General features: G+C 41.7%; 1 protein-coding gene across 1 annotated transcript in view; it reads right to left on the minus strand.

The window, feature by feature from the left end:
• Positions 1-2,160: 2,160 nt before the first annotated feature.
• STAB2 (stabilin 2) overlaps positions 2,161-25,819 on the minus strand; it is a 139,260-nt gene continuing 115,601 nt past the window's right edge. The window contains exons 58-69 of the mRNA XM_034778700.1: positions 23,706-23,813; positions 20,592-20,785; positions 19,624-19,765; positions 19,042-19,175; positions 16,718-16,883; positions 16,359-16,465; positions 15,198-15,317; positions 14,123-14,281; positions 7,481-7,588; positions 6,110-6,232; positions 4,096-4,212; positions 2,161-3,100 (exon numbers count right to left, since the gene is read on the minus strand). Coding sequence (XP_034634591.1) covers positions 3,050-3,100; positions 4,096-4,212; positions 6,110-6,232; positions 7,481-7,588; positions 14,123-14,281; positions 15,198-15,317; positions 16,359-16,465; positions 16,718-16,883; positions 19,042-19,175; positions 19,624-19,765; positions 20,592-20,785; positions 23,706-23,813 — 1,529 coding nt within the window. The 3' untranslated portion in view covers positions 2,161-3,049. The remainder of the gene's footprint in view (positions 3,101-4,095; positions 4,213-6,109; positions 6,233-7,480; positions 7,589-14,122; positions 14,282-15,197; positions 15,318-16,358; positions 16,466-16,717; positions 16,884-19,041; positions 19,176-19,623; positions 19,766-20,591; positions 20,786-23,705; positions 23,814-25,819) is intronic.

Here is a 25,819-nt window from a genome sequence, read left to right on the forward strand (position 1 = left end):
ATACGATAGCATTGTTTGAAGTTTTCTCTAGCTTGGTTTCCAAGGCTATGTGCAATATTTCTAGGGGGTTAGGTACTTCTTTATACATATGAATAGACTATACTTGAAATGTTTGAGTTCCACTGACTGTCCTAGTGTTATTTGCTGGAGAGAAGAATAAACTTCCACTGGTACCTAATCTAGCTTTATCAGGTGAGTTGTTGGCTGGACAGTGCAAGATCTAGTTAATTTAATATTTTACATAACTTGATATCTAGTCTATTTTGTATGCTGAAATTTGGGGAGGAGGGGTAATCTTAATTTGCCAATGTCAATTTGTGTGTTATCATGCTAAAATGGAACAAAACTTGATGTTACTGCACATAGCACATTTCATATCCCAAAGGATAGCAAAGTGCTTTATAAAGTATTTGTACCGCAGAGCATAACTAGTTTAAGAGAAAATAAAGTCAGTATACCTTTTCCATCTGGTTTAACTATTATCTGCTGGTACTAATGTCACATTTTAAAAATTTAGTGGTTACATTTGTTCGAACACTTTGATGCTTATGGCTCTTGACATGAACCTTTGTTGCCTAATCTTGTAAATTGAGGTAGAGTGAGTCCTTCTGAGCACTGCTAGCATGTTTAAGCAAGAACAGTGAAATTGTTGTGTGGGAATATTTTATCCGTCTATTTACTGTGCATTTTGTTTCAAGATGAAAAACTTCATCCTAACTTAAAATACAGTAAAATGTTATGTTATGCTTGATGTTGATTGCTTTGAGAGCTGAGGGAAAGCAGCTAGTATGATTTTTTTTTTTTTTTAATTTATATTGCATGACATTTTGTTACAGGGGATTAGTGCTCAAGCAAACCGTATACAATATGAATGTAAAACAAGTGTTTTTAAAAATATAAATACATGAATATGCTTCAGTGTACCTCCTTCCCGTTAACACTGCCAACATCACTTCTCTCATGCAGATTTTACAGCATGTTTCAAATGCAGTGTATCTATATCCATTTTTGGAGTATATTTCAACTGAACCAGAGTGAGAGGAATTGTCTATATTGATTCTAAATCAGAAGTGTAAAAATTAATAGTTTGGTTAATAAACAATCAGAAAATGTTACTTTATGTGAAGAATATTTAATGATTGCTGCATTTATTTTTGTATGTATTTTATCAGGTCTCTAAAGAGCCTTAATCTTTCTGATGACAGGGAGGGGGTGGCAGGAAGCTTATTAGCTGGGCCCACTAAGTGGAAAAACTATCATAGATATTTTTTTAAATTCAAGTTAAGTAAAAACGTGTGTGTTGGAGAACAGGAAGAGAGGGGATAGACATGAAAATAACTGTAGTCTTTGCCTTACTGGTTCAGTCATTTACCCTTTAAACTTGGAATTCCTCACATGAGCCTGACTACATCAACAAATGCTGGGTATGTCTACAGTGCAATTAAACACCTGTGGCTTGTCCATGTCAGCCTGAACATCTACACCACAATTTTACAATCCTGCAGTCCAAGCCCGAGCCATCGAACACAGGCCAGCTGCAGGTGTTAAATTATATTGTAGACATACACTATACTGTAACCTATGTGGTTTGCTTGTATTGCTTAATCTGCTGAAAGATCCTGGGATAGTTATATGAAAGTAATCCCATGCTACACAAAAAATGACTTGTTATGAAAGAGAGAAGAGAATGCCAATAACTATATACACCTCTACCCCGATATAACATGACCCGATATAACACGAATTCGGATATAACGCGGTAAAGCAGTGGTGGTGGTGGGGGGGGGGAGGCGCGGGGCTGCGCACTCCGGCGGATCAAAGCAAGTTCAATATAATGCGGTTTCACCTATAACACGATAAGATTTTTTTGGCTCCTGAGGACAGCGTTCTATTGAGGTAGAGGTGTAGTTGAAATGAAATGTTACCACCACTGCTATCACAAACATAAAATTCTCTCCTTGAGGTTTACTGTGTTATGTAGCCTTTCCAGTCATCTGGAGACTTGCTTCAGCATTAAGACTGAATTTCCCCACCTCCCTGCCTCCAACCTTATTTCATTATTTATTTTACTATAGTACATGTAGAAACGGCAGCTGCTATTACTGTTCATTTAAAATTTGCATCTCGTGTGTAACTGAGTTGACACAAATACACTACACAGACAATGCAGAAGATTTTTTTTTTTTTTTTTTTTTAAACTTTACACAGACCACTGAAAAGTGAACAGGGTAGGCAAAGCAGGCAGTAAACAAACAGAATGCCTATTCTGCACAAAAATGACTTGAAATAAAAGAACAAAACAAGGTTAAAGTCATACATGACTTGCATTCCTCGTTAATTCCTCTACAATGAATATTTCTTCTTCATAACAATGACACAAAGAATCCATAAATGGCTCAGAGTGGGCAAACCAGATATACTGTGCTTGCATTCACAGTTAGTTCACTTTTTAGAAGGAAGAGCATTGTTAAGATCAAACAATTTTAAAAATAAAGGTCATAAGCCTTAAGCAATATTTGCAGTTTTTGCTCGTCAGCCACTTCTGGATTCGACCCCAAGACAAAATTAGATATAAAGACACAAGGGTAGCGCAAACAGAGTACATCCTCCAAGTACGGTCATCAGAGGACATCAGGACTATGTGTTTAAGAGGCAGTTTGATCTCTTTACAGAAAGACGGGCATCGTAAATCAAAGTGGCTACATGGTGTTCTGAAAAACTGTAAGTCATCGTGGGCTGTTGTCTAGCAACTGGTATGTCCTTAAATAGAAATAACCTTTAAACATTTCCTAGGCAGAGGAATACATTTCTACGTTAGTTTTGTATTTGTTTAAAATGGAACTTGATATTCCTTGCATGCAACCAACTTTTCAGCAAATTCTCTGTCTTACACACCTAGGACTACATTTTAAACACTTTGGAAAAAAAAAAAATTGTAAAAAGTATTTTTTTTTTCCCTGAAGTGCTTAGGCAGGGCTTATTCACAGTAAATGTTAATTTTAGACTGTAGAGAAATGTTTTTCATTGTTGATAATTCCAACTTCTGTCTTCAAAACTGATCGTGAGGCCCACACATTACAAGTTGCTGTTCATCAGAATCCTATAAAATATAAATGAAGTATCAGACTCTATTGTCCAATCTATAACTTCCCTGACAGTGAATTTCTGTACCTATTGTGCCTACCGCAAGTGCAATAGAAAATCCAAAACCCAGCACAAACATTAAACTGCATTCCAGATTCTTTTCAGTGAGAGATTTCCCCCAAAATGTCATTCATCCTACATCCAGAACAGCATTGCATCATGTTATTTGAATCCAGCCACCATGAACGGAGGCAAAGTAAACTTGAGTCATCGGCCCTATAAGGGCCTCAGTTCAGCAAAGCCTTTAAAGCTCAGGCTTTAGTTCTACTGAAGTCAATAGGATTTTTAAGCACATGCTTAAGTGCTTTGCTGAATCGGGACCATAAGGACTAACCCCACTTGCCTTCAGTTTCTTTAACCTTTCCCTGCAATTATTATGGCGGAGGGAGGGATTACATAGTGCCCCAAATATTTGTGTCCCCTTGCTATTGCAAACTTTTGTCCGAGTGTAACAGCAGGCTTGTAAAATGCTGCTGAATGACCGTCAAACTGATACAAGAGCAGCATGCAAGTTTTTTATAGGAATATTCACTCTGGAACATCTGTTCTTACATGGGGTCACTGTACAGAACAGGATGAAAATCACTGCTATAAGGTATCTGCAGCTGAGATAAGGAAACCTTATTTTTAAAAATAAGGCCTCTTCTACACATTTCCCATCCTTTCTACCATTCAGGCAATAACTGAGGACCGGGGGAATGTTTGCATAGACAAGTTACTAGCAGCTACCAGTGTTTTAACTGCAGTGTCTTTTACAGCTAGCTCTGGTTGTTAAAATGCTGCTGAGTGATCTAGAGTCCCACTATTGCTACTGGTGGAGCTGGCCCAGTGGTAGCAATGGTGGGATTTTTATTCCCCCCTCCTTCCTGACAGACACTGTCCCATTACAGAATTCCATCTCCACGATCTTAAACTATTATCATAGTCTCCAAAATCAAAATGAAAACTTACAGAGAAAGGATCGTAGGTAGGCTCAGGTGGAGGAGGAGAAGAACTTTCATAGGAGGGATTTGTGATGTTTGAAAGCCGTGGCTTGTCTAATGCTGTTACATCTATGTCTTCTTTTGACTGTATAAAACCATACACCCATTTAAAATCCATCATTCTGCATTGGCATATCATGTGAGGCATTCAGAGTTTCATTGACTTTGCGGGACATAACCAAGTAATTTGCATTGGTGTAGTGACTGGAGGCAGTGTGGTCTAATGGCTAGAGCGTTGGATTTGGACTCGGCTGACGTGAGTTCTGGTCCCAGCTCTACTACGTGACCTTAAGCAAATCCCTTTGTCTCTTCTCTCCCACCCTCCCACTCCCTCCCCTTTGTCTTCTCTACTTAGATTGCAAATGCTTTAGCATGGGGAGTGTTATTTGTACCATGCCTAGCAGACCGGGTTCCCAGTCTCACTTTGGGCCTCTGGGTGCATAATACGAATAAATCACATTTCCATTGGTCAATATTCCTCTTACAATCCTAAAGGACTATTCGTGTTATATGCAGGAGCTAGAATAGGTAACATAGGCGCGGACTCCGTGCGTGCTCCTGGGCTAGAGCACACACAGGGAAAAGTTAGCAGGTGCTCCGCACCCACTGGCAGCCAAGCTCCCCCCGTCCCCGCCTCACTTCCTCTTTCCCTGTGCGCACCGCGTCCCTGCTCCTCCCCGTCCCTCCCAGCACTTCCCGCTTGCCTAAGAGCTGTTTGGCGGTGCTTAGGACTTTCTGGGAGGGAGAGGGAGGAGCGGGGATGCGGCGTGCTTGGGGGAGGAGGCGGAGAAAAGGTGGGGCGGGGACTTGGGGGAAGGGGGTGGAATAGGGGTGGGAAGAGGCAGGGTAGGGGCAGAGCCAGAGTTGGGTTGGCATCCACTGGGCAGAGGGGAAGTCGGCATGTATGATAGGTAGGGACAGAAACTGGCTGTTTCTGGGGGAAAAAATTTCGGATTGATCCTTACACATGAACCTTTTACATTCTTTTTTTCCCATCCATCCTTGTATCTTGGGCTGAATAGTTTCGTTACTAGATTGCTTCCTGTGAAGGCATTGTGCAAAGCTAAGCGGTGTTGGTTGGCTCCATGTTAGATATCGCATCTAAGGGTACTTTTTAGAACCTTAACAAATGTTTTAACTTGTCTAAATCTCTGCCCTTCCTTGCTATCAAATCTTGGTTCAAACACTCACTTGTCACTTGTCATGCTGGACAAGCCCAGGACTAGCATGATGGTTGGCGGTAAAATGAGGGTATTGTATGGTGGTCCACTTAAGTGGGCATAGTTAGGCTTCCAAATTAATGGCCTCCTGAAGCTGTGTGTCTAGGTGAGCTGGAGAAATAGGACTTTGTGGCAGGGCTGCTATAGAATACAAGCTTAGAGCAAGGCTGGGAGCCGTGGGTGGGTGGGTGGGTGTGAACACTGCCCTAGGGAGAGTTCTTGGGAGGACTGTGCCTCAGGCAAGCACAGTTTCACCCTGGTGTGCAGGACAGCATGCACACTGCATCCCCACAGAGCACGTGGCCCACACAGGACTGCTGTTGACTAGGATGGGCATGGCCTTGCCGCTTCATTGTTTAGGCTCTTGTGCTCCCTTGATTGCAGAGATTGTCCTGGTTTTGAGGTAAACGGGCTGGGGTGGGAGGGAAGCTGGGAGATTTCTTGTGCAGGCTGTTGGTTTGCCTGGGCAAAGCTCCATTGCGACCATTTTAAGAGACTTTGCCTCTCTCCAAGTGTAGGAACAGCCCCTAGATTCTCAGGAACGGAGCTTTTGACCCTGCACATAGAGGCAGCCGTGTGCGTTGGGGGGTGGTTTGACGCAAACAAGCATATTTACTAACTAGCACAGTAACAAGGAAGGATGTTTTTGAAGACAGACCCAAACAAGATGGGCATTGTAGCTTGTATCTGCCCCTAACTGGGGATGGGCATGAGAAGGTGCTGACCCCTTCTCATTCAATTTCACACTCAACCTCCTCCTACCTTGAAATACTGGAAGCCAATATTTCTCCTCTTGAATCTGAAGTACCCGACAAAAGCCACGATTCCAATAACCAGGATGATGGCGAAGAATATTCCTGTTCCAAATCCAGCGTGGAGAGAAGCCTGATCATAGAGAGAGGAATGAGTGCTGGGTAAAAGGCAGGGATGCTGCCTCTCGTTTAATTCTTCTTGATCTGCTTTTGTGCTTGAGAATTCCCAGGTTTAAGACCCTCATAAACATGGGTTAAAACAAACCCTCATTTTCTAACAGAATCCAAGCTGCTCATTGATCAGCCAGCGATCCCTTTCCCCAGGGAAGGTTCCTTCTTATGAAAAAACATGGTCAGACAATTGTACTGTAAAGGTGGGAAATGTAGCCTTCTGCAATAGAATTTGCATGCAGGTAAGTGTGTGGGAGTGGAATGATACAATCCTGGTCTACACACACATTCTGTCTGTTAGCTGGGGGTGTGAACTATTATCAAAATACATACACTAATACAACCCCTAATGTGGATGCAGTTATATAGTAGAAAGATGCCTTCGATTGGAATAGTTGAGTCCCCTTTCTGTACAGGGACAGGCTCCATTGCTGTAAATGCGTATAGCCGTATAACTGCACCGACACCAGATGGGGTTGTTCCACTCTAACTGGACCGAGAAGGTCAAACTGGTACAATTACACCTAAGCTGTAGTTAGAGCAGTACAACTTATGTGTAGACAAGCTCTTAGGGTGATCTTGCTCAGAATATGGCAAAGTGCCAAACTTGCACACACTGAAAGGAGAATATAGGTGTGTTCATGAGCCTTGCTCTCTTGGTATGATTTGTGGTGATAATCTGCTAATCTAAATGGTGTGGGAATTGGAATTTCCATCCTGCAGAAAATGTCACAGAATTGTTTTTGTTCTGAGTCGCAATGAAAAATCAGAAATGCAAAATTTTCCCTAGGACAGAAACTTTCAAAGAACTCCATTTTGGAAGAACCAAAATGGAATTTTTCAAAAATTTCTGATGTGGTAAACCAGCATCCGAGCTAGCTTCAGGGGAGCCACAGATCTGGGGCAGCTGAAGCTTCCATAGGAAGTTTTAATGGAATTGACAAATTCCCACAGAATTACTTGATTCAGTCAAATCAGCATTTTCTAGCAGATAATTGTTCCATCAGGGAAAAAAAATTGACTAACTCTACCAATAACTTTGTCCTTGAGTTTTAAATTCAATTTATACTAAAGTAAATTCTTAACCTGGAAATAAAACCAGAATGCAACTGACAGGCTACTTTTAAGGAATTGTAGGAAGATTGTATGGACAAGTTATTCACAACTGACAGCAATGATCTCAAAACATATAACAACAACAAATACTTACAGTTGGAGGAGGAGCTTTTAAGGGCTCTGAAATGACATGGATTACTCCATTGGAAGCAATGATATCCCATTCAAGAATAGATTTTCCATCCACGTATCTGGTCTCATTCTAACCAAGAAAAAGAACAGTGGGCACTGAGTTTTGACCTTCCTGACTTCAGGAGCAAAGTAAAATTTAGATTTATAGATTCTAGGACTGGAAAGGCCCTGGAAAGGTCATGGAGTCCAGTCCCCCACCCTCATGGCAGGACCAAATACTGTCTATACCATCCCTGATAGACATTTATCTAACCTACTCTTAAATATCTCCAGAGATGGAGATTCCACAACCTCCCTAGGCAATTTATTCCACTGTTTAACCACCCTGACAGTTAGGAACTTTTTCCTAATGTCCAACCTAAACCTCCCTTGCTGCAGTTTAAGCCCATTGCTTCTTGTCCCATCATTAAAGGTTAAGGTGGACAAGTTTTCTCCCTCTTCCTTATGACACCCTTTTAGATACCTGAAAACTGCTATCATGTCCCCTCTCAGTCTTCTCTTTTCCAAACTAAACAAACCCAGTTCTTTCAGCTTTCATTCATAGGTCATGTTCTCTAGACCTTTAATCATTCTTGTTGCTCTTCTCTGGACCCTCTCCAATTTCTCCACATCTTTCTTGAAATGCGGTGCCCAGAACTGGACACAATACTCCAGTTTAGGCCTAACCAGCGCAAAGTAGAGCAGAAGAATGACTTCTCGTGTCTTGCTCACAACACACCAGTTAATGCATCCCAGAATCATATTTGCTTTTTTTGCAACAGCATCACACTGTTGACTCATATTTAGCTTGTGGTCCACTATAACCCCTAGATCCCTTTCTGCCATACTCCTTCCTAGACAGTGTCTTCCCATTCTGTATGTGTGAAATTGATTGTTCCTTCCTAAGTGGAGCACTTTGCATTTGTCTTTGTTAAACTTCATCCTGTTTACCTCAGACCATTTCTCCAGTTTGTCCAGATCATTTTGAATTATGACCCTATCCTCCAAAGCAGTTGCAATCCCTCCCAGTTTATCATCTGCAAACTTAATAAGCGTACTTTCTATGCCAATATGTAAGTCGCAACAGAGGGTCCTGTGGCACCTTTGAGACTAACAGAAGTACTGGGAGCATAAGCTTTCGTGGGTAAGAACCTCACTTCTTCAGATGCAAGTCATCTTCTTGCATCTGAAGAAGTGAGGTTCTTACCCACGAAAGCTTATGCTCCCAGTACTTCTGTTAGTCTCAAAGGTGCCACAGGACCCTCTGTTGCTTTTTACAGATTCAGACTAACATGGCTACCCCTCTGAATATGTAAGTCGTTAATGAAGATATTGAACAGAGCCGGTCCCAAAACAGACCCCTGCGGAACCCCACTTGTTATACCTTTCCAACAGGATTGGGAACCATTAATAACAACTCTCTGAGTACGGTTATCCAGCCAGTTATGCACCCACCTTATAGTAGCCCCATCTAAGTTGTATTTGCCTAGTTTATTGATAAGAATATCATGCGAGACCATATCAAATGCCTTACTAAAGTCTAGGTATACCACATCCACCGCTTCTCCCCTATCCACAAGACTCGTTATCCTATCAAAGAAAGCTATCAGTTTGGTTTGACATGATTTGTTCTTTACAAATCCATGCTGGCTATTCCCTATTACCTTACCACCTTCCAAGTTTGCAGATGATTTCCTTAATTACTTGCTCCATTATCTTCCCTGGCACAGAAGTTAAACTAACTGGTCTGTAGTTTCCTGGGTTGTTTTTATTTCCCTTTTTATAGATGGGCATTATATTTGCCCTTTTCCAGTCTTCTGGAATCTCTCCTGTCTCCCATGATTTTCCAATAGCTAAAGGCTCAGATACCTCCTCTATTAGCTCCCTGAGGATTCTAGGGTGCATTTTGTCAGGCCCTGGTGACTTGCAGGCATCTAACTTTTCTAAGTGATTTTTAACTTTGTTCTTTTTTTATTTTATCTTCTAAACCTACCCCCTTTCCATTAGCATTCACTATGTTAGGCATTCCTTCAGACTTCTCAGTGAAGACCAAAACAAAGAAGCCAAGTTTCCTGTTACTGTTTCAACCTCCTCACTGAGCAGTGGGCCTACCCTGTCCTTGGTCTTCCTCTTGCTTCTAATGTACTGATAATAAGTCTTCTTGTTTCCCTTTATTCCTGCAGCTAGTTTGAGCTCATTAGGTGCCTTTGCCTTTCTAAACTTGCCCCTGCATTCCTGTGTTGTTTGCCTATATTCATCCTTTGTAATCTGTCCTAGTTTCCATTTTTTATATGACTCCTTTTTATTTTTTAGATCATGCAAGATCTCGTGGTTACGCCAAGCTGGTATTTTGCCACATTTTCTATCTTTCCTAACCAGCGGAATAGCTTGCTTTTGGGCCCTTAATAGTGGCCCTTTGAAAAACTCTCCTCAGTTGTTTTTCTCCTCAGTCTTGATTCCCATGGGACCTTACTATCAGCTCTCTGAGCTTACCAAAATCCGCCTTCCTGAAATCCATTGTCTCTATTTTGCTGTACTCCCTTCTACCCTTCCTTAGAATTGCGAACTCTGATTTCATGATCACTTTCACCCAATCTGCCTTCCACTTTCAAATTCTCAATGAGTTCCTCCCTATTTGTTAAAATCAAGTCTAGAACAGCTTCCCCCCAGTAGCTTTTTCAACCTTCTGAAATAAAAAGTTGTCTGCAATGCAGTCCAAGAACTTATTGGATAGTCTGTGCCCCGCTGTGTTATTTTCCCAACATATATCTGGATAGTTGAAGTCCTCCATCACCACCAAATCTTGGGCTTTGGATGATTTTGTTAGTTGTTTAAAAAAAGCCTCATCCACCTCTTCCACCTGGTTAGGCGGCCTGTAGTAGACTCCTAGCATAACATCTCTTGTTTTTTTACCCCTTTTAGCCTAACCCAGAGACTCTCAACACTTCCGTCTCCTATGTCCATCTCCACCTCAGTACAAGTGTGTACATTTTTAATATATAAGGCAACACCTCCTCCCTTTTTCCCGTGTCTGTCCTTCCTGAGCAAGCTGTACCCATCCACACCAACATTCCAATCATGTGTATTATCCCACCAAGTTTCGGTGACGCCAACAATGTCATAGTTCTATTTATTTATTAGCACTTCCAGTTCTTCCTGCTTATTACCCAAACTTCTTGCATTTGTGTATAGGCATCTAAGATACTGATTTGATCTTGCCTCCCAGTTTTGCCCTGACCCTCCTTTCTCTCTGCCGTTATAGCCCACGCTCCCTCCTATTTCCGACTCATCTCCCAGGTCTCCATGTTCCCCACTTACCTTATTTCCCTAGGTAAGGAAGAGGGAGACTCTTCTTGTGTAATTATACATTTGCCTAAAGAAAATACCCTACCTGGTTATTGGACATCAGCCCACAATTGCTCAAACCCTCTGAGGGCTCCTCTGGGCTACAGCTAACCAACAGGAGTGGAAATCCAGGAATGGACAATGCCAGGAAATTTATTTTGTCCCTTTATCTGTGTCATGTTTTTAGTGATTTATGAAACTGACAATCTTGACTCAATAGCAAAGTACAATACTGGGAGCAATAGGACAACTGTCTCCTTGTGCCCTTGCCACTGTATCTCAACCCTGGCCAGGAGCATTGTCATCTCCATGCCCATCAATTTTTGGCTCTCTGCTGAGGCGATCATTAAATACTATTTGTGCTGGTGGCACTTCAAGGTGGACACCTGTCAACCAGTCTCAGCCCACCAACTCATTTCATATAGACCATGGAACAGGTCTTGGATGGCAGCATTTGGTCACTGCTTCCCTGGGCTCTAGTTGAATGGACAATCTGGAGATGAAGAGGGAGAAGTAATGGGCTATGGATCAACCAGTCCTACAGTCACTCCAGACTGTTCTAAATGCAGTTGACAAACTCATCTTGAACTCTTGCTACCTATGGAACCATCCTGGGCCTCTGTCTGGTCCCTTTTATCCTGCTGCTATGGCACAGAGGAGCAGGATCTCACCATCTGGTGATTCTTCCACTGTTGAGGAATCTTTCACTGATGTAGATGTAGCACATCCAGCTTCCTACACTATAGAGCTGTGCCAGGGGAGTTTCTGAGGGAGGGGGATGTGACAATCTCTGGCTGGTGAGGCAGGGCTGCTCTCAGTGACGCCAGTGGCAAACTGGACTCTGCTTGGCTCCAGGATCAGGAAGCTGCAAACAGCTTCTCTTACCCCAGACCTGTACTCACTGTATGTGGGGCCCGGCTGAGGCTAGTCATCTTTACTTGTTTTTCTAGTCCCTCTAGAACCACATGCAGTGTTAAACCCTGTCTAAAGCATTATATTTTAAATAAGAATTAGCGCAGATGATCTTGCTCGTGAGTAAGTCACAATTTGTTGCTGTGACAACAGTGAGCAAAGCAGCCTTTTCTACATACAGAAGCATATCCCGTGGACCGTCGTTTGCACTACACAAGAGATGGTAGAAGTCACCCAGCATGATTCTGAGTTATAGTCTCTCCTGGCAGCATGAAGGTTCTTATGAAAGATTTAGGGGCTCAGCCACTTCATGTGGAACGTCCGTTTCTATGGCCCGATAGGGTGTGGATGCAGGTGTTTGCTTAACCTCTAAATAACTCCCTATGCAGATGTCCTCCAGTGTGAATGTGTGGATCTGTGCCAGGGCCTTGGGGATTAGATTAAAGCATTTTCAGTTTTGCAAACACAAATGTAATGTTGCCACCAGAAGGAAGAAGTGAAACAGACACTATAATAGGAAAACTATTACTGTTACTGCCTAGGTTATAATCTCAATCTTCCCTACTTTTACTAGCCCATCAGTGCTCATTTAAAAAGCCTTGAAAGTGTGTTGGGTGGCTGTTTCAACATGCTAGAGAGAGGCAAGTGCTTAGCTGAATGGAGGGTGCACACTTGTAAGACAGCTGCTTCATTTCCCTTCCACTCTTACACGCCTTTAGGCACTGCTGTAACTAGGAAAATTGAAGGTGGTTTAACTCAGCTGGTTGAAGATTGGTATGCAGCCTGCTGTTGGCTTATAACTGTACAAACATGTGACCTGTATTTAAAGGGCTAGACACCTTTGTAGGGATACAGTTGTGTGTGCTGGAGTATACTTTTTGACAGGAGCATACTCCAGTGTTTTGGACCATGCTCATTCATGTGCATGCCGAGAAGCCTCAAGGGGACTAGAAAATAAATTGGATGATCTCTGGGTGGATTTTAAACAGAGGGGTGGAGGATTGCATATTGCAAATCACCTGGAGACCAAAATCCAGTGGACACATGGACTGGAAAAACACACCTCCCCATCCCCAACAGACCAAGGTTCAAGGAGGGCAACCCCCCACCCCAAATAGATCTCTGGTTATTTTCTACTCAAGTGTCAGATAAGGGGGAAGTGGCAGTGAAAAGATTATTTTAGTATTGTGCTGAGACAATGGTTTGCCCGTTATAGTATATTCTAACGGGGTAGTAGAGTGGAATGGAGGGTGGAATTTTATTTTTAAATTCCTTATGATACGCTGTAATTGTCACCTCTGAATGTTTTTCTGGAGATAGGGGTGAGGGAAGGGTTCCAGAGCAATCTTCTTTCCAGCTCTCATTTATTCCCCATGTGTCACTTTCCTCAGAAGCCCACACTTCTGTTCTAGCCAAGGAACACTAGACACACATTCTTTGGAAGCTTGTCTGCAAGAGTCTTACTTGATGACAAGCTCTTTAGGGCAAGGACTCTCTCTTGCTATGCATGTGTAACGCCAACAGACCCCGGTCATCGGCAGACGGGATCGAACCTGGAACCTCTGGAACTTAGTAAATGAGCCGCTACTGCATGAGCTAAAAGCCAACTGCCTATAAGCTAACGCAGTAGAGCAAACTCATTAATCTCTCTCTCTAAGTGGTCTTGGTGCCACTAGATGAGACACAACACCACACCCAGGAGGTGTGTGGGTTACACATGCAGCCAGAGTTTAGCCCAACGGAGTTCCTACATGGAGGCTGCTGTCATACAAAGTGTTCGAGCTGGGGCAGAAGGTGAAAAATTTTACCATCAATGAAAATGTACATTTTTTCCAAAATTTAAGAATTTTCTGTTTTGACTTTTTCTGGTTTTGTTGGGGAGAGGTGGTGTCAGCTTTTTTAGGAAATGGCAGAAACGATTTAAAAAAAAATCAATTTTCTGTGAAAATGTTCATTCTAAAAGGCCAGTTGTGGTCCATTTTTGTTTTTAATGAAAATTTTTGATCAAGAACTAAGAATGTTCCTTAGTAGTAAACTAAATGCCATTCCCCCCTCCCACTGCGCTCCAGCTCTCCTACCACACTGAGGTGCAAGTTAGGCCCAAGCCTGCACTGCGCCATTACATGCTTCTGGCGCTATTGGCCAACCCCATCTTCCCCCACCCCACGTTTCAAGCTTTCTGTAACTCAACAGCACCTTATAATGAAATGCTGAATAACTTGCACTAGAAATCATTGCAGTTTCCTGGCTTGCTGCTTCTCCCTCGGGCAATGCTACCCTGGATTGTGTGGTGCTTGCTAATAAGCAAGACAAAGGACAAGATGGTGGAGAGGGGTGAGGACAGCAGAATTATTTTTAACACAGATACCTTCTTCATTGTCGGGATTTGGTAACCCTGGCTTCTGCTGTATGTAATTAAGAGTCTTTTCCCTATCCTCGTTTGAAGAGTAGTCCCATTGGTCAAGTCTTCATAAAACAGTGTGCTGGCATTGGACAGATGATACTCAATGTCTCGTCCAGAAAGTGTCTAAAGAAGAGGGAAAATAGATACATTTACCAATCTAACTCACCCAGCTGATTTTACCACTAGATTAAGTTCCCTGGATGGATTTTGAAATTCTCCATTTCTGCTATTTGCATTCCCGGACCTAGTGGTCTTTAGCAAGAGTGCCTGGGGCTCTTTTGGCCCTAGAGTATTACACAAAACAAAATATATTAGCTGGACAAAAGGCTTCCCCTTCTTGCTGGTTTTTCTGCACTATCACAGGCACAGAGGAGCCTTGAAGAATCAAACAATGGTCCAAGCCCACTTCTTTTAAAAATGTGTTTGTGGGAAACCTTTAAGAAATGTACAAGTTTCAAACTACCTAGCACACCACTGGGGCATAACACAGGCCTCAGGATGAACTTCTGGTCCTACTGTGGGATAACCCAGGCCTGAGGATGAACTCCTGACCCACTGAAGTCAATGACCAGGATTCCACCCATAAACTTTAAAGCAACAGTTGATAGGAAAGGGATGAAGGACATGATAAGGTAGAAGAATAACCTCCTCTGAATGAATGTGTAACAAATACCAGGTATCAATATTACACACAACTTTCTTTTAACAACTGTCTTTACAGATGCAGTTGCAGATAAGTGAGAGCTGACCTTTCCTCGAAAGGACTTTCATAAGCGGCAACAAAACCTACTGTATGAAAAATTCTTAAAAGGGGCCCAACAATATGTAACCTTATATTCATGATTGTCTGGGAGAAAAATAAGAAAGAGCCAAGTTTGCCTATCTGATTAGCGACCTAGTAAAACCATCCGGCCCGCCATCTCTTCCTGAGATTTATTCATTCAAATTAAATTTAAACAGTTACTATTGGACTCCAGCATGCCTGCTCAGAATGAGGTAATACTGATACAATGAAAGAAAAGGATAAATAGATGCTCACCTCATTTTCTCTTAGCCCATTATTGTTTGGGGCGAAGAGAGTGGCCCGGGTTGACAAGTTTGTGAGGTATTTCAGGAACTCTCTGCCTTTCGTGGAGCTGTTAGAGTAAACCAGGACTTCCTAGGAAGAAACCAAATTCATTCTTAAGTGAAGGCAATCTGGATTATGGTCCAGTTATTGTGACAAAAGCTGAATGAATACTATGTAAAAAACAAAACAAAATGTCATTGTTAACACTGAAACAATTTTGAAGTGACAACCATTTTATCCTGTTCAGGGACTATGTACGCTGGAGCCAGGGCGTAATTCCCAGGTCGGGGAGACATACCCACACTAGCTGTGACTGAGATAACATGTTAAAAATAGCAGTGTGGCTGGGACTGGTTAGCCCACCCAAATACAGGCCCGCCTGAAACCCTAGGTATATACGCAGGATGGCTAGCCCCTCCCACTGCCCGTGCAGCTAAGGCTACGTTGCTACCTTTTAGCGCACTAGCTCGATCACAGCTGGCATGGTATCCCGACCTCAACTGGAAATTAGCTCCAGTGCAGACATACCCTTGGAGAGAAGTTTTTATTAAGAACACAGTTTTAACCCTTGATGCTGCAAATTCTTACACACAGGCTTAACTTTTAAGCACATGCGTAGACCCATTGTCATCAATGAGGGTATTCGTATGAGCAAAGTTGCATACCAACCTTAGTGTTTGCAGGATCAGGGACTTAAATGTCAATCTTTTGTCTTTTGCCTCTAGCAGTGTGGTAACATTCAAATAATATATTCTACCAGTTGTGGCATTTAAAATTAAACCAAACCCACTATTAACATATTAGTTCAATCTACATTTTTCAACAGCACAAATTTTCAATTTATTTTTACAAAGCCTCCACCTGGGTTTAAATCAGTGATGTTTTTTTAAATATCATGATTTAAATGGCTCCACCCTGCTTTAATGCTGCATTTTTGTAATGCTTGTATTTACTTTCTCATATAGTAAAAGAAGAGTGAGATTACCCAACCACGTATGCTATTCAATGTGAGTGGAATGAGCTAATAAAGCGAACATTTACATGTAAACAAATGTGTGGGGTATTTGCTATGCTGTGAAACTTGGTTTAGTTTGTCTGTATCTCAAAACAATGCACTTCTTTAGTCCATACCGACAAGAAGTTTGTAAACATGGGGAAAGACATCAGGACCTGTAGCAGGTTCCCGCTACACGTGAAGCCATTACCCACATAGCCAGTCTTACACGTGCAGTTCACATCTGTAAAATACAAATACACGTCTTTTAGATAACAAGCCAAGAATGAATGGTGTATTCTAGGAGACTGTTTGCTACTGCTCTATGGAGGAAAAATAATTTGCCAGTCCAAAGAAATTTTCCCTAGCTTAGAAAGAGAATCTGTTGCCAATACAATGGGCTGGGCTCTTTAAACGTAGTGACATTACTGGAACTAATTATAGTGCTGTCTTTTGACCAAACTACCATAGATGTAGGCAGTAGGCACTCTGTTACCTTTGACTCTGTAGCAGAAGACATCCCAGGCTTCACTCAGGTTGACTCTAGGCCCATAGTCAACTATTCCAACAAATCCTGATCCACAGTTTGGGGAAGAGAAGGCAGTTGGATAACCAACTCTTTCACCATCTAACCAGCCAGCAGCACAGAAGTGGTATTGTGCCTGCAACCAACACATTAATAATATTGTAAAGCACAGAGGAAACAGAACTGTAAATAATCTAACACACTGTGAGTGAAACTCATCCTCCCACAGAGGGCCAACATAATGCCTACGTGCCACGGAAGTCCTACTTAAGTCCTATTCTGAGGGCTTAAGCCGTGCATTGACTTTGTGTGGTCTTTCTGCCCAGGGTGAATGTCAACTCAGCCCAATCCTGCACTGACCACTGCACCTGTGTGTGGAGTCCCAGGCACAGGGGGTTTGTCTATGCAGAACTCAATGCAGGCGCAGGGCCAAAGAGTGCTAGCAGCAGTTGGGTGAATGAAAATGACCTCTTATCAACCCAGAAGAAGATTAGACAAGTTCAATGAAATGTGAATAATGAATATTCAGTAAACTCAAAGCCAATGTTATTGCTGGTTTTGCTGTCACAGAGAAATATTTACACTAAAGAAGAGTCTGAACGGCATTGTTCAGATCCAGAGCTGAATGTGCCCAACGTCCAGAGGGCTCTAGATCCTTGGGTTTGGTTCAGGCCTCTACTTGCCCAAGAAGAAAGTTTACACACTGCACACACTCCAGTCTTTCATCTCACCAGTATCTCTTGTCTCTTTAAATAATGGGCCTTGTTGCTACATTTTGAACTCTGAGTAGGAATGAGACAGGCGGAAACTGTATCCTAAATGACTTGACAATCAGTCTGACCCACCATTGAAAACTAGTTTTACAAATCCAGGGTGAAATCTTGGCCCCTATTAAAGACAATGGCAAAACTCTCATTGACTTCAACCAGACATAATCTAGAAGATGCTTAGTATAAACAGTACTAAAAGGGTTATCCGAGACCTACGCCAGCCAGGAAAAAAACCAAAGCCTTTTTTCTTCAAACAAAGTGTAAGCCTAGTTCTATAATAAGTAAGTTCCTTTAAAAAATGTGTGTAATTAAAATCCGTAATAAAAAAAAAATCTAAAATTTGGCTGCTCAAGAATCTTACTCTGCTAGCACTAAAATCAATGACAATTTTGCTAATAATTTTAATTGAAGTAGAATCAGATACAAAGTTAGTACAGCACACAATTTTTTGCTTGCTAGTATTGCCACGTCTCAAGCAGCTGCTTAAGATTGACAGATTAGAGTTCTAACATCGGTTGGCTGCCTGACATGGAAATGAAGGTTGGATAGAAGAAAACAAGGTAAGTAAAGTTTTTCACGGACGCTAAGGTTCCAAATCTTTTGATTCACCTATAGTAATTACAGTGATATTAATACAGGGACAGGAACGTCACTGTCCTACTGTGTGTTTATGAAATTGACAAAAAGAAAAAACCCTATTTTGATTTCCATTGTTGGTTTTCAGCTTCCAGACATAAGGCAAAATCCTGCCTTCACAAGTGCATGTGCAATTCCTGTTCGAAGTCAATGAGCATTCTATGTCTGTACTCAAGAGAAGAACTTGGTTCATTGATAGGCTTGGAAGGATTAGATTTTTCTTGGTAAATGTCAGTTAATGTCAATTTCACTGTACACACTAAAACCAATGAAAAAATATTTCCACTGATGATAATTGAAATTTACAGACAGGCAAAGTAAGAAAAATGCTGCTTGAGAACTTAGTCAAAATCCAGCAATTTAGACTTTTGAATTAGGCTTGTTACAAATGGACTAGTGAATGAATAGTAATAACAGGTACGATCTGTTGATTTCAGGTTATTTACTTTGTATATTTTTACCTGTGATGTTGGCAATTTGTGTTTTAATGGTTATAAAGCTTTAACTTTTTGGATCTCAACATCAATTGTCATTAAATAATTGTCTGACCCCCCCCCCAATAATTTTCCAGAAGTGTGAACATTTAAATAGCTAAAAAATGCTTCAAATCCATAATTTTGCACAACTGTGAAAATTTAAATCCATAAAAATCTAAAAAAGATTAAAAAGAAACACTGATATTATCTGTTGAAATTAAAAATAAATAAATCAAATTCTACCAAGCCTACTCCTAGAGCAAAGAAGTTGCATGCCTTAGGATATAAATGTACATCCTTGTAGCATTCAACTTCCAAACAGCTAAGTCTGACCGTTCCGTTTCACCCTTGTGCAGCCACTAAATACAGTACACACAGAGTCCATTGCCACTGAAGTTCAGCAGAATTTCACCTTCTGAGCATATGACAGCTGATTATATGTAGCTATTGTTGCCCCTTCTCTGGCGCAGGCCTCCTTTGCTTTTTCATAAGTCAGTTTGTACTGCCCTTGGGGAGAGCGCAAATGGAAAACTCCAACTGTAGCATCTGTAAGTAAACAATAAATAATTTAACGTTAGGGCTGTATGTTTTTTTTTAACACTCTGTTCTGTAATAGTTTGAGCAATCCTTGAGGAATTTTCATGAAAGGTAGCTAGTATGTAACAAGCCACGTGTGGGGTAATATTTCCATTTGGAATCATTTTAATCTGGTGCTTTCAAAGGTCCCAACTCACAAAATATTAAGGCACATTCTTAAACGTTAAGCATGTGCACAAGTCCCATTACTTCAACAAGACTTAAGCATGTACTTAAGTGATTTGCTGTATAGGGATGGATTGTTCAATTAGGCCTAAATTACTACATCTATGCAGAACCCCTTTGACTTCAGTGAGACTTGACATGGACACAGGAGTCCACTGGATGGATCCAATTGAAGGATTCTAGCCTAAACTCTTCACACCACACTACTTCTGAGTCTATCTGGCATACTGACCCTGGAAGTGAAGATCAGCACAGTTTGCATCGGCATGGCACTGCCCGTTGTCTTGCAAACAACGGTCAACTGGAAGCTGCATCACAGTGCAGTCAAGCCCATCACCAACATAGTTATCTTTACATTCACATTTGCGTTTATCCTGGTAGGGGAAAGAATAAAAATGTCCAAATAGAATGTTTTACAAACATAAAAATGACAACCTAATATAGTATTTTCTGAATGGATGGAAGTATCCCATTTGCTGAGTCCAGCACACTGTGCACTTGCTAAAATGCCACTAGCAAAAGCTATGACTCAATAAACCACCTACACACACATTAGAATTCATCCTTATTCAGCAAAACACTTAAGTACATAAGTGCTTTGCTGAATTAAGGCCAAAGCATTTATACCTAAACCACTCAGAGTATGCTTTGAAGAATTATAATAATAAATATACATGGTAGCCACTTAAAATAAAATTAAATAAATACATATGGACCCAAGAAAAGAATTTAACAATACATTGATTGAAACAGGCTGAGAAGTGAGATTTAGCTGTAGGAATATTTACATGTCTCCTCTAGGCATCTTATACATTCCAACCTGCCAAGGCCCAACGTGGGGAGGGGTGAGACACTCAGCATAAGGGTTATCAAAATATGCATGCAGCATACTTGAACATGCTGTGGGATCCATTCCTTTAGTATAAATAACCTCAGTTTCATGATACTGCATTTCTAGTACACAGTTTCCACCAATAAGCTGAGTGGACACCAAAGTTATGTGGAAAGCAGGCTGGGATTGATGAGTGATGTGTCTCAAAGTCAGGGACATTTGGGAGGGGTGGTCTGGTCCAGCTCCCACTGACGTCACTGGAAAGACTCCTGATGATTTCATTAGGAGGTGGAGTGGGCGTCTCGTCAGGATTTCCAAGACAAAAAACAAAAAAGCCAGCCCCACCCCCGTCCCCACCAACAACTTACAGGTCCTGTCATTGTACAAATGGCATGTTCATGGCAACCACCATTGAGCCCATCAGCGCAAGGATTTATAGGAAGGCAGGTGCGGCCATCTCCCGTGTATCCTTTCTGACAGCTACAAAGGACTGTCACACCCGTTTGGGTACATTTTGAATTCTGGTGACACCCACCATTGTTTTGTTTACAAAGATTCACAGCTAAAAAGCAAAAAGAAAATATGTAAGTTAGTGTATTTTTAAAGAGTGTCTTTCCTTCACAAGGAAATGCTGCCCTCAGTTCTTTAAAAGCAACTGGAACATTTTTTGGCTGACTAGATTGTAAGCTTCTTTGGCTAATCTCTATTTGTAGAGAGTCCTGCACAAAAGGGGTCCCAGTCCTCTTCAGGGGCTTGGGCACATCTCTAATCTAACATATTAGAACTGGCCCAGACCATCCTCTCCTGCTTCAACAAGGGAATTTTTGCAAGGAAACCTCCATGAAGATTATAGATTCCTCTGCATTGTCCCAGAGGGCTGCAGGGCAAGTCCCTCCTGATCTCAACCCCATCAAAAAACGGTCCCCAAGAGTGGCAGATTCTCCAGAAGCCAGGGCCACGCATGCTCAGTACCTCACAGTGGTGCTGGCTCCCAGTGGCTCTGCTTGGCTTTCTGGTACCACAATGGAGTCACTCTAATAGGGACTCCACCCAGGCCATGGTGGCTCCTAATGACCTTGGGGGTGGATTATAGAAAGGTTAATACAACCTGGGGATGCACTAACTTTTCTGGCTAACTTCTGCTGGGATGGAAAGGGGAGAGTGTGCATTCACCATGGTCCTCCAGCCTACCTACTCCTTCCACAATCCTGACTCCATACAATGGAGAGTGGGAAATGTGCCAAGCCCCCTTTCCAGATGAATGAACTCTCCACGTATGGGTCTGTGGAGGAGATGATCTGTCCCAGTAATAGTAATAGCTCTCAAGTAATATTGTCAGAGAGTTTCCTTGCCTCAGGTAATCAAACAAAGATTGCGGCCAATGAATTATTGAGCTGGAAAACCACAAAGTCCTCCCACACCCGAATAGAGCTAGCTAGCTATCTTGTTGCCCTCACATATACACATGTGAAACCCCAATGAAATCACCGTGTTGCGCCTTCCAGGGCCAAACTCTGTCGTTTATTACAATGGTTGCAACCATGCATTGACCTCACACTGTGTGTAAGAAAAATCTGTAACTACTCTTGTCATAAACATACAGCTAAGGGGAGCATAAAATCCCTCCTTTACCTGTAAGGGGTTAAGAAGCTCAAATAATCTAGTTGGCACCTGACCAAAAGGACCAATAAGGGAAGAAGATACTTTCAAATCTGTGGGGGGAGGTTTTGTTTTGTGCTCTCTTTGTTGTTCTCTCTGGGACAGAGAAGGACCAAGGCAGGAAAAACTATCTCCTAAAACCCTGCCTGAAATAAGCATCCAAGATTACAAAAATTGTAAGTACACCTCTACCTCGATATAACACTGTCCTCGGGAGCCAAAAAATCTTACCAAGTTATAGGTGAAACCACGTTATATTGAACTTGCTTTGATCCACCGGAGTGCGCAGCCCCGCCCCTCCCCCCCCGCTGCACTGCTTTATATCAGAATTCGTGTTATATCGGGTCGCGTTATATCAGGGTAGAGGTGTAATAGCAAGGAAATGCGTTCGCTTATCTTTTGTTTTAGCTTGTGAATTTTCCCTATGCCGAGAGGGAGGTTTATTCCTGTTTTTTGTAACTTTGAAGTTTTGCCTAGAGGGGAATCCTCTGTGTTTTAAATCTTATTACCCTGTAAAATTACCTTCCATCCTGATTTTACGTAGGTGCTTCTTTTGCTTTTTTTCTTTATAATAAAGTTCTGCTTTTAAGAACCTGATTGGTTTTTAGTGTCCTAAAAACCCAAGGGTCTGGTCTGTGCTCACCTTGTTTACCTATTTGGTTGGTATATTATTCTCAAGCCTCCCCAGGAAAGGGGGTGAAGGGGCTTGGGGGGATATTTTTGGGAAACAGGAACTCCAAGTGGTCCTTTTCCTGAATCTTTGTCTAACTCACTTGGTGGTGACAGAAATACCGTCCAAGGACAAGGAAGAATTTGTGCCTTGGGGAAGTTTTTAACCTAAGCTGGTAGAAATAAGCTTAGGGGGTCTTTCATGTGGGCCCCCACATCTGTACCCCAGAGTTCAGAGTGGGGAGGGAACCCTGACACCTCTTCATTTATTTCAGATTCCCACCTCTGAAAGTCTTTAGATCAAAAGTTTTGGTTCAGGCCCAGGGGCGTATTATTGCCTAGGCGGACAAGGCCTAGGCCTAGGGCGGCAAATTTGCAGGGGCTGCAAATTTATAATAGCAGCATTTTTGTAATCACGGCATCAGTGACGCCGCGATTCTACCAATCATAGCGCGTATTGAATCCATCAATGACTGCGCGACGCCATTTAGTAAACATACTCACGAGAATCCCTTTCTCTCCTGACAATTGGAAAGGCTCTAACAACTTCTCTGGATTATACAGAATTAATTAATAAATTTGCTGCTCAAAGATGTAGGTGTAAACAAATGTAACTACTTATTACTCACATACTTTTATTTCTTTTATTGTATCTACATAAAATAAAAAATAAATATTTGATATACACCGGACCCCCGCTTGAACGCAGTGTTTTGGATCCATACGCGGTCCCGTGCTGTAAGCGAAATTGTGCTATGCAGATGCGCATTTAAGCGAGGGTCCGCTGTACTTGTAATTTTATTTATAATAAAACTTGTAAATGTTCAATTATTTTAATGATATTTAGATTCGTTTTAGTTAAAACGAATTTGTAAAAAAACTAAAACAAGTTCATATGGGGCTGGGGGCGGCAAAATCATTAATCTGCCACTGTTCAGGCCCCTCTTTGATAGTTAACATTTCACTCTGATGAGTCCTGTGTATTAAAGTGAATGGCTAGGTGAAAACAGCAACGTTTGCCTTTAACGTTTGGGGAGAAACAAGGTGGGTGAGGTAATATCTTTTACTGGACCAACATGTGTTGGTAAAAGAGACAAGCTTTTGAGCTACACAGAGCTCTGCTTCAGGTCTGGGACAGAAGTACATGAATTCACCTGTACATGTGATTCCATCTCCTTCATAAAATGGCTTACACTGACACATGTTGTTTTCTTTGCAGACGGCGTTACTAGAACAATTAGGTGAACACACAGGCAGCAGAGCTGTGAAGAAGGTAAAATATCTGATGAAAATGACTTCTTATACTTTAAAAATGTGATCTCATCTAGAGAATAAAGGAAATCTTGTATACAGTACATGTTTACTTAAAAACCTGTGAGACAATTCATATTACTACAAAAAACAAGGAGTCTGGTGGCACCTTAAAGACTAACAGATTTATTTGGGCATAAGCTTTCGTGGGTAAAAACCTCACTTCTTCAGATGCATATTACTACAGAATATAATGCTTAGTTTTTGTATAGCACTTTTCATCATAAATCTCAAAGCACTTTAGGCTGGCGGTAAGTATTGTTATTCCCATTTTACAGATGGTAAAACAAGGGTGAGGAGATTTGTCCCAGAGCACATAGCAGGTCAGTGCAGGAACAGAATGCAAATCCTCATTCAAAACCTCTATCTACTGGGCCATACTTTGATGCTAATCAATTGCAAGTGAAATGATCTTCATTACTCTGAAGCACACTTACTGTAATAGTCTATTATTATAAAAGGGGATGTTGTTTGAATTGATATTAAGTACCCTTTTCAAAACATATGTTCATTTAAAAATATTGTATTTTGCAGGCATGTAGTGCTTACATTTTCAAAGCACTTTATAAACAATAACTAATCAATCCCTGGGAGGTAGATGTGGATGAAGTTTTTTGATCAACACTTTTTTCAGTGAAAAATGCAGATTCTGTGACACTAAAACATTTTGTGAATGTCTGTCAATGACACCAAATAGTTTCAGTTAAAAAAAAAAGTCAACAAAAAGAAAAAAATCAAAACATTTCATTTTGACATTTTCAAAATACTTGGATTTTTTAGTTGAAATGACTTTTTATTTCAAAATTTCCTTTCATTTTATTGTTTGTTGTTTAAAAAAAACCTTTTCAGTTGGCCTAAAATTTCGGTTTTGCTTCAACCCAAAATGATTTTTTTTCCAATTGTTCAGAATTGCCAGTAAATAGTATCCTTATTTTACAGACAAGGTCAAAGCCGCAGAGTGGGGAAGCAACTTGTTGAAGTCCATTATGACAGGTGGAATTAGAACTCTCTGGTCTCAATTCTCCGTCCTGTGGTTGGTACACTATACCAGTGTTTCTCAACCTTTTTGATATCAGGGACCGGCTTGCTGCCTTCCTAAACTGTGTCCACGGACTGATCATTGAGAAACACTGCACTAGACCATGCTGCCTGCCCCCATAGACAACAGAATAATCTGCTAAAAGCAGGCATGGAGTCCCCACCACCTGAGCAATCCCAGAGTAGACAAATACAGCTGCATCTGACACAGACACCATTGCTGCTGTACAGCAGGGAGATGAACTAGATTAGTGATACTCAGCCACTGGTAAGTCAGGCATTTTTTTGACTGGTAGTAACGTTAATGAAAAGTCTCTGTGCTGAGTCCCTGTGCACTGCTGCTGCCTGCCTCTCATTCAGTTGTCTTCGTTTCCCAACACAATAGGTTTGTGTACACTGCAGTGTAAGCCCAGGATTAGTTAACAGACCCTGGGCTTGTTAACCTAATGCTTGAGTGTCTACGCTTATTTGTTACAGCATGTAGGTTAGGAATTGTTGAATCATGTGTCCCAACTTGGGGCTCCAGCATCTACACTGCATTATGTGGGCCTGAGTCCAATCACCCATATTCCTGGCACCCCTCCCCCAAGCGTGGCTGCTCTAGCCCTTCTTTCATGGCGCGGTATGGGAAAACTTGACTGTCTTCTTGACACAAAAAGTTGGCCCATGGGATTGTGGGATATTTTTGGCAGACTCCCACAACACATCTACACTGCAGAGCAATAGGGTTTGACTCAGGGTCAGACCCTTCACCTCCATGTGGTCCTCGGACTCTGGGTCTAAGCCCTGGCTTAGTGCGATTTGTGTGTACATGGAACTGAGCCTGAGTCAAGTACACCTTTGATACGTTTTGCAGTCAGTCCTCAAGCAGGTTTACGAAGCTCCAACTTTAGAGGAACTGCAGAAATTTTTGGGGCGC

Source organism: Trachemys scripta, chromosome 1 (assembly GCF_013100865.1).
Source record: "Trachemys scripta elegans isolate TJP31775 chromosome 1, CAS_Tse_1.0, whole genome shotgun sequence".
In the NCBI taxonomy this organism is placed as follows: Eukaryota; Metazoa; Chordata; order Testudines; family Emydidae; genus Trachemys; species Trachemys scripta.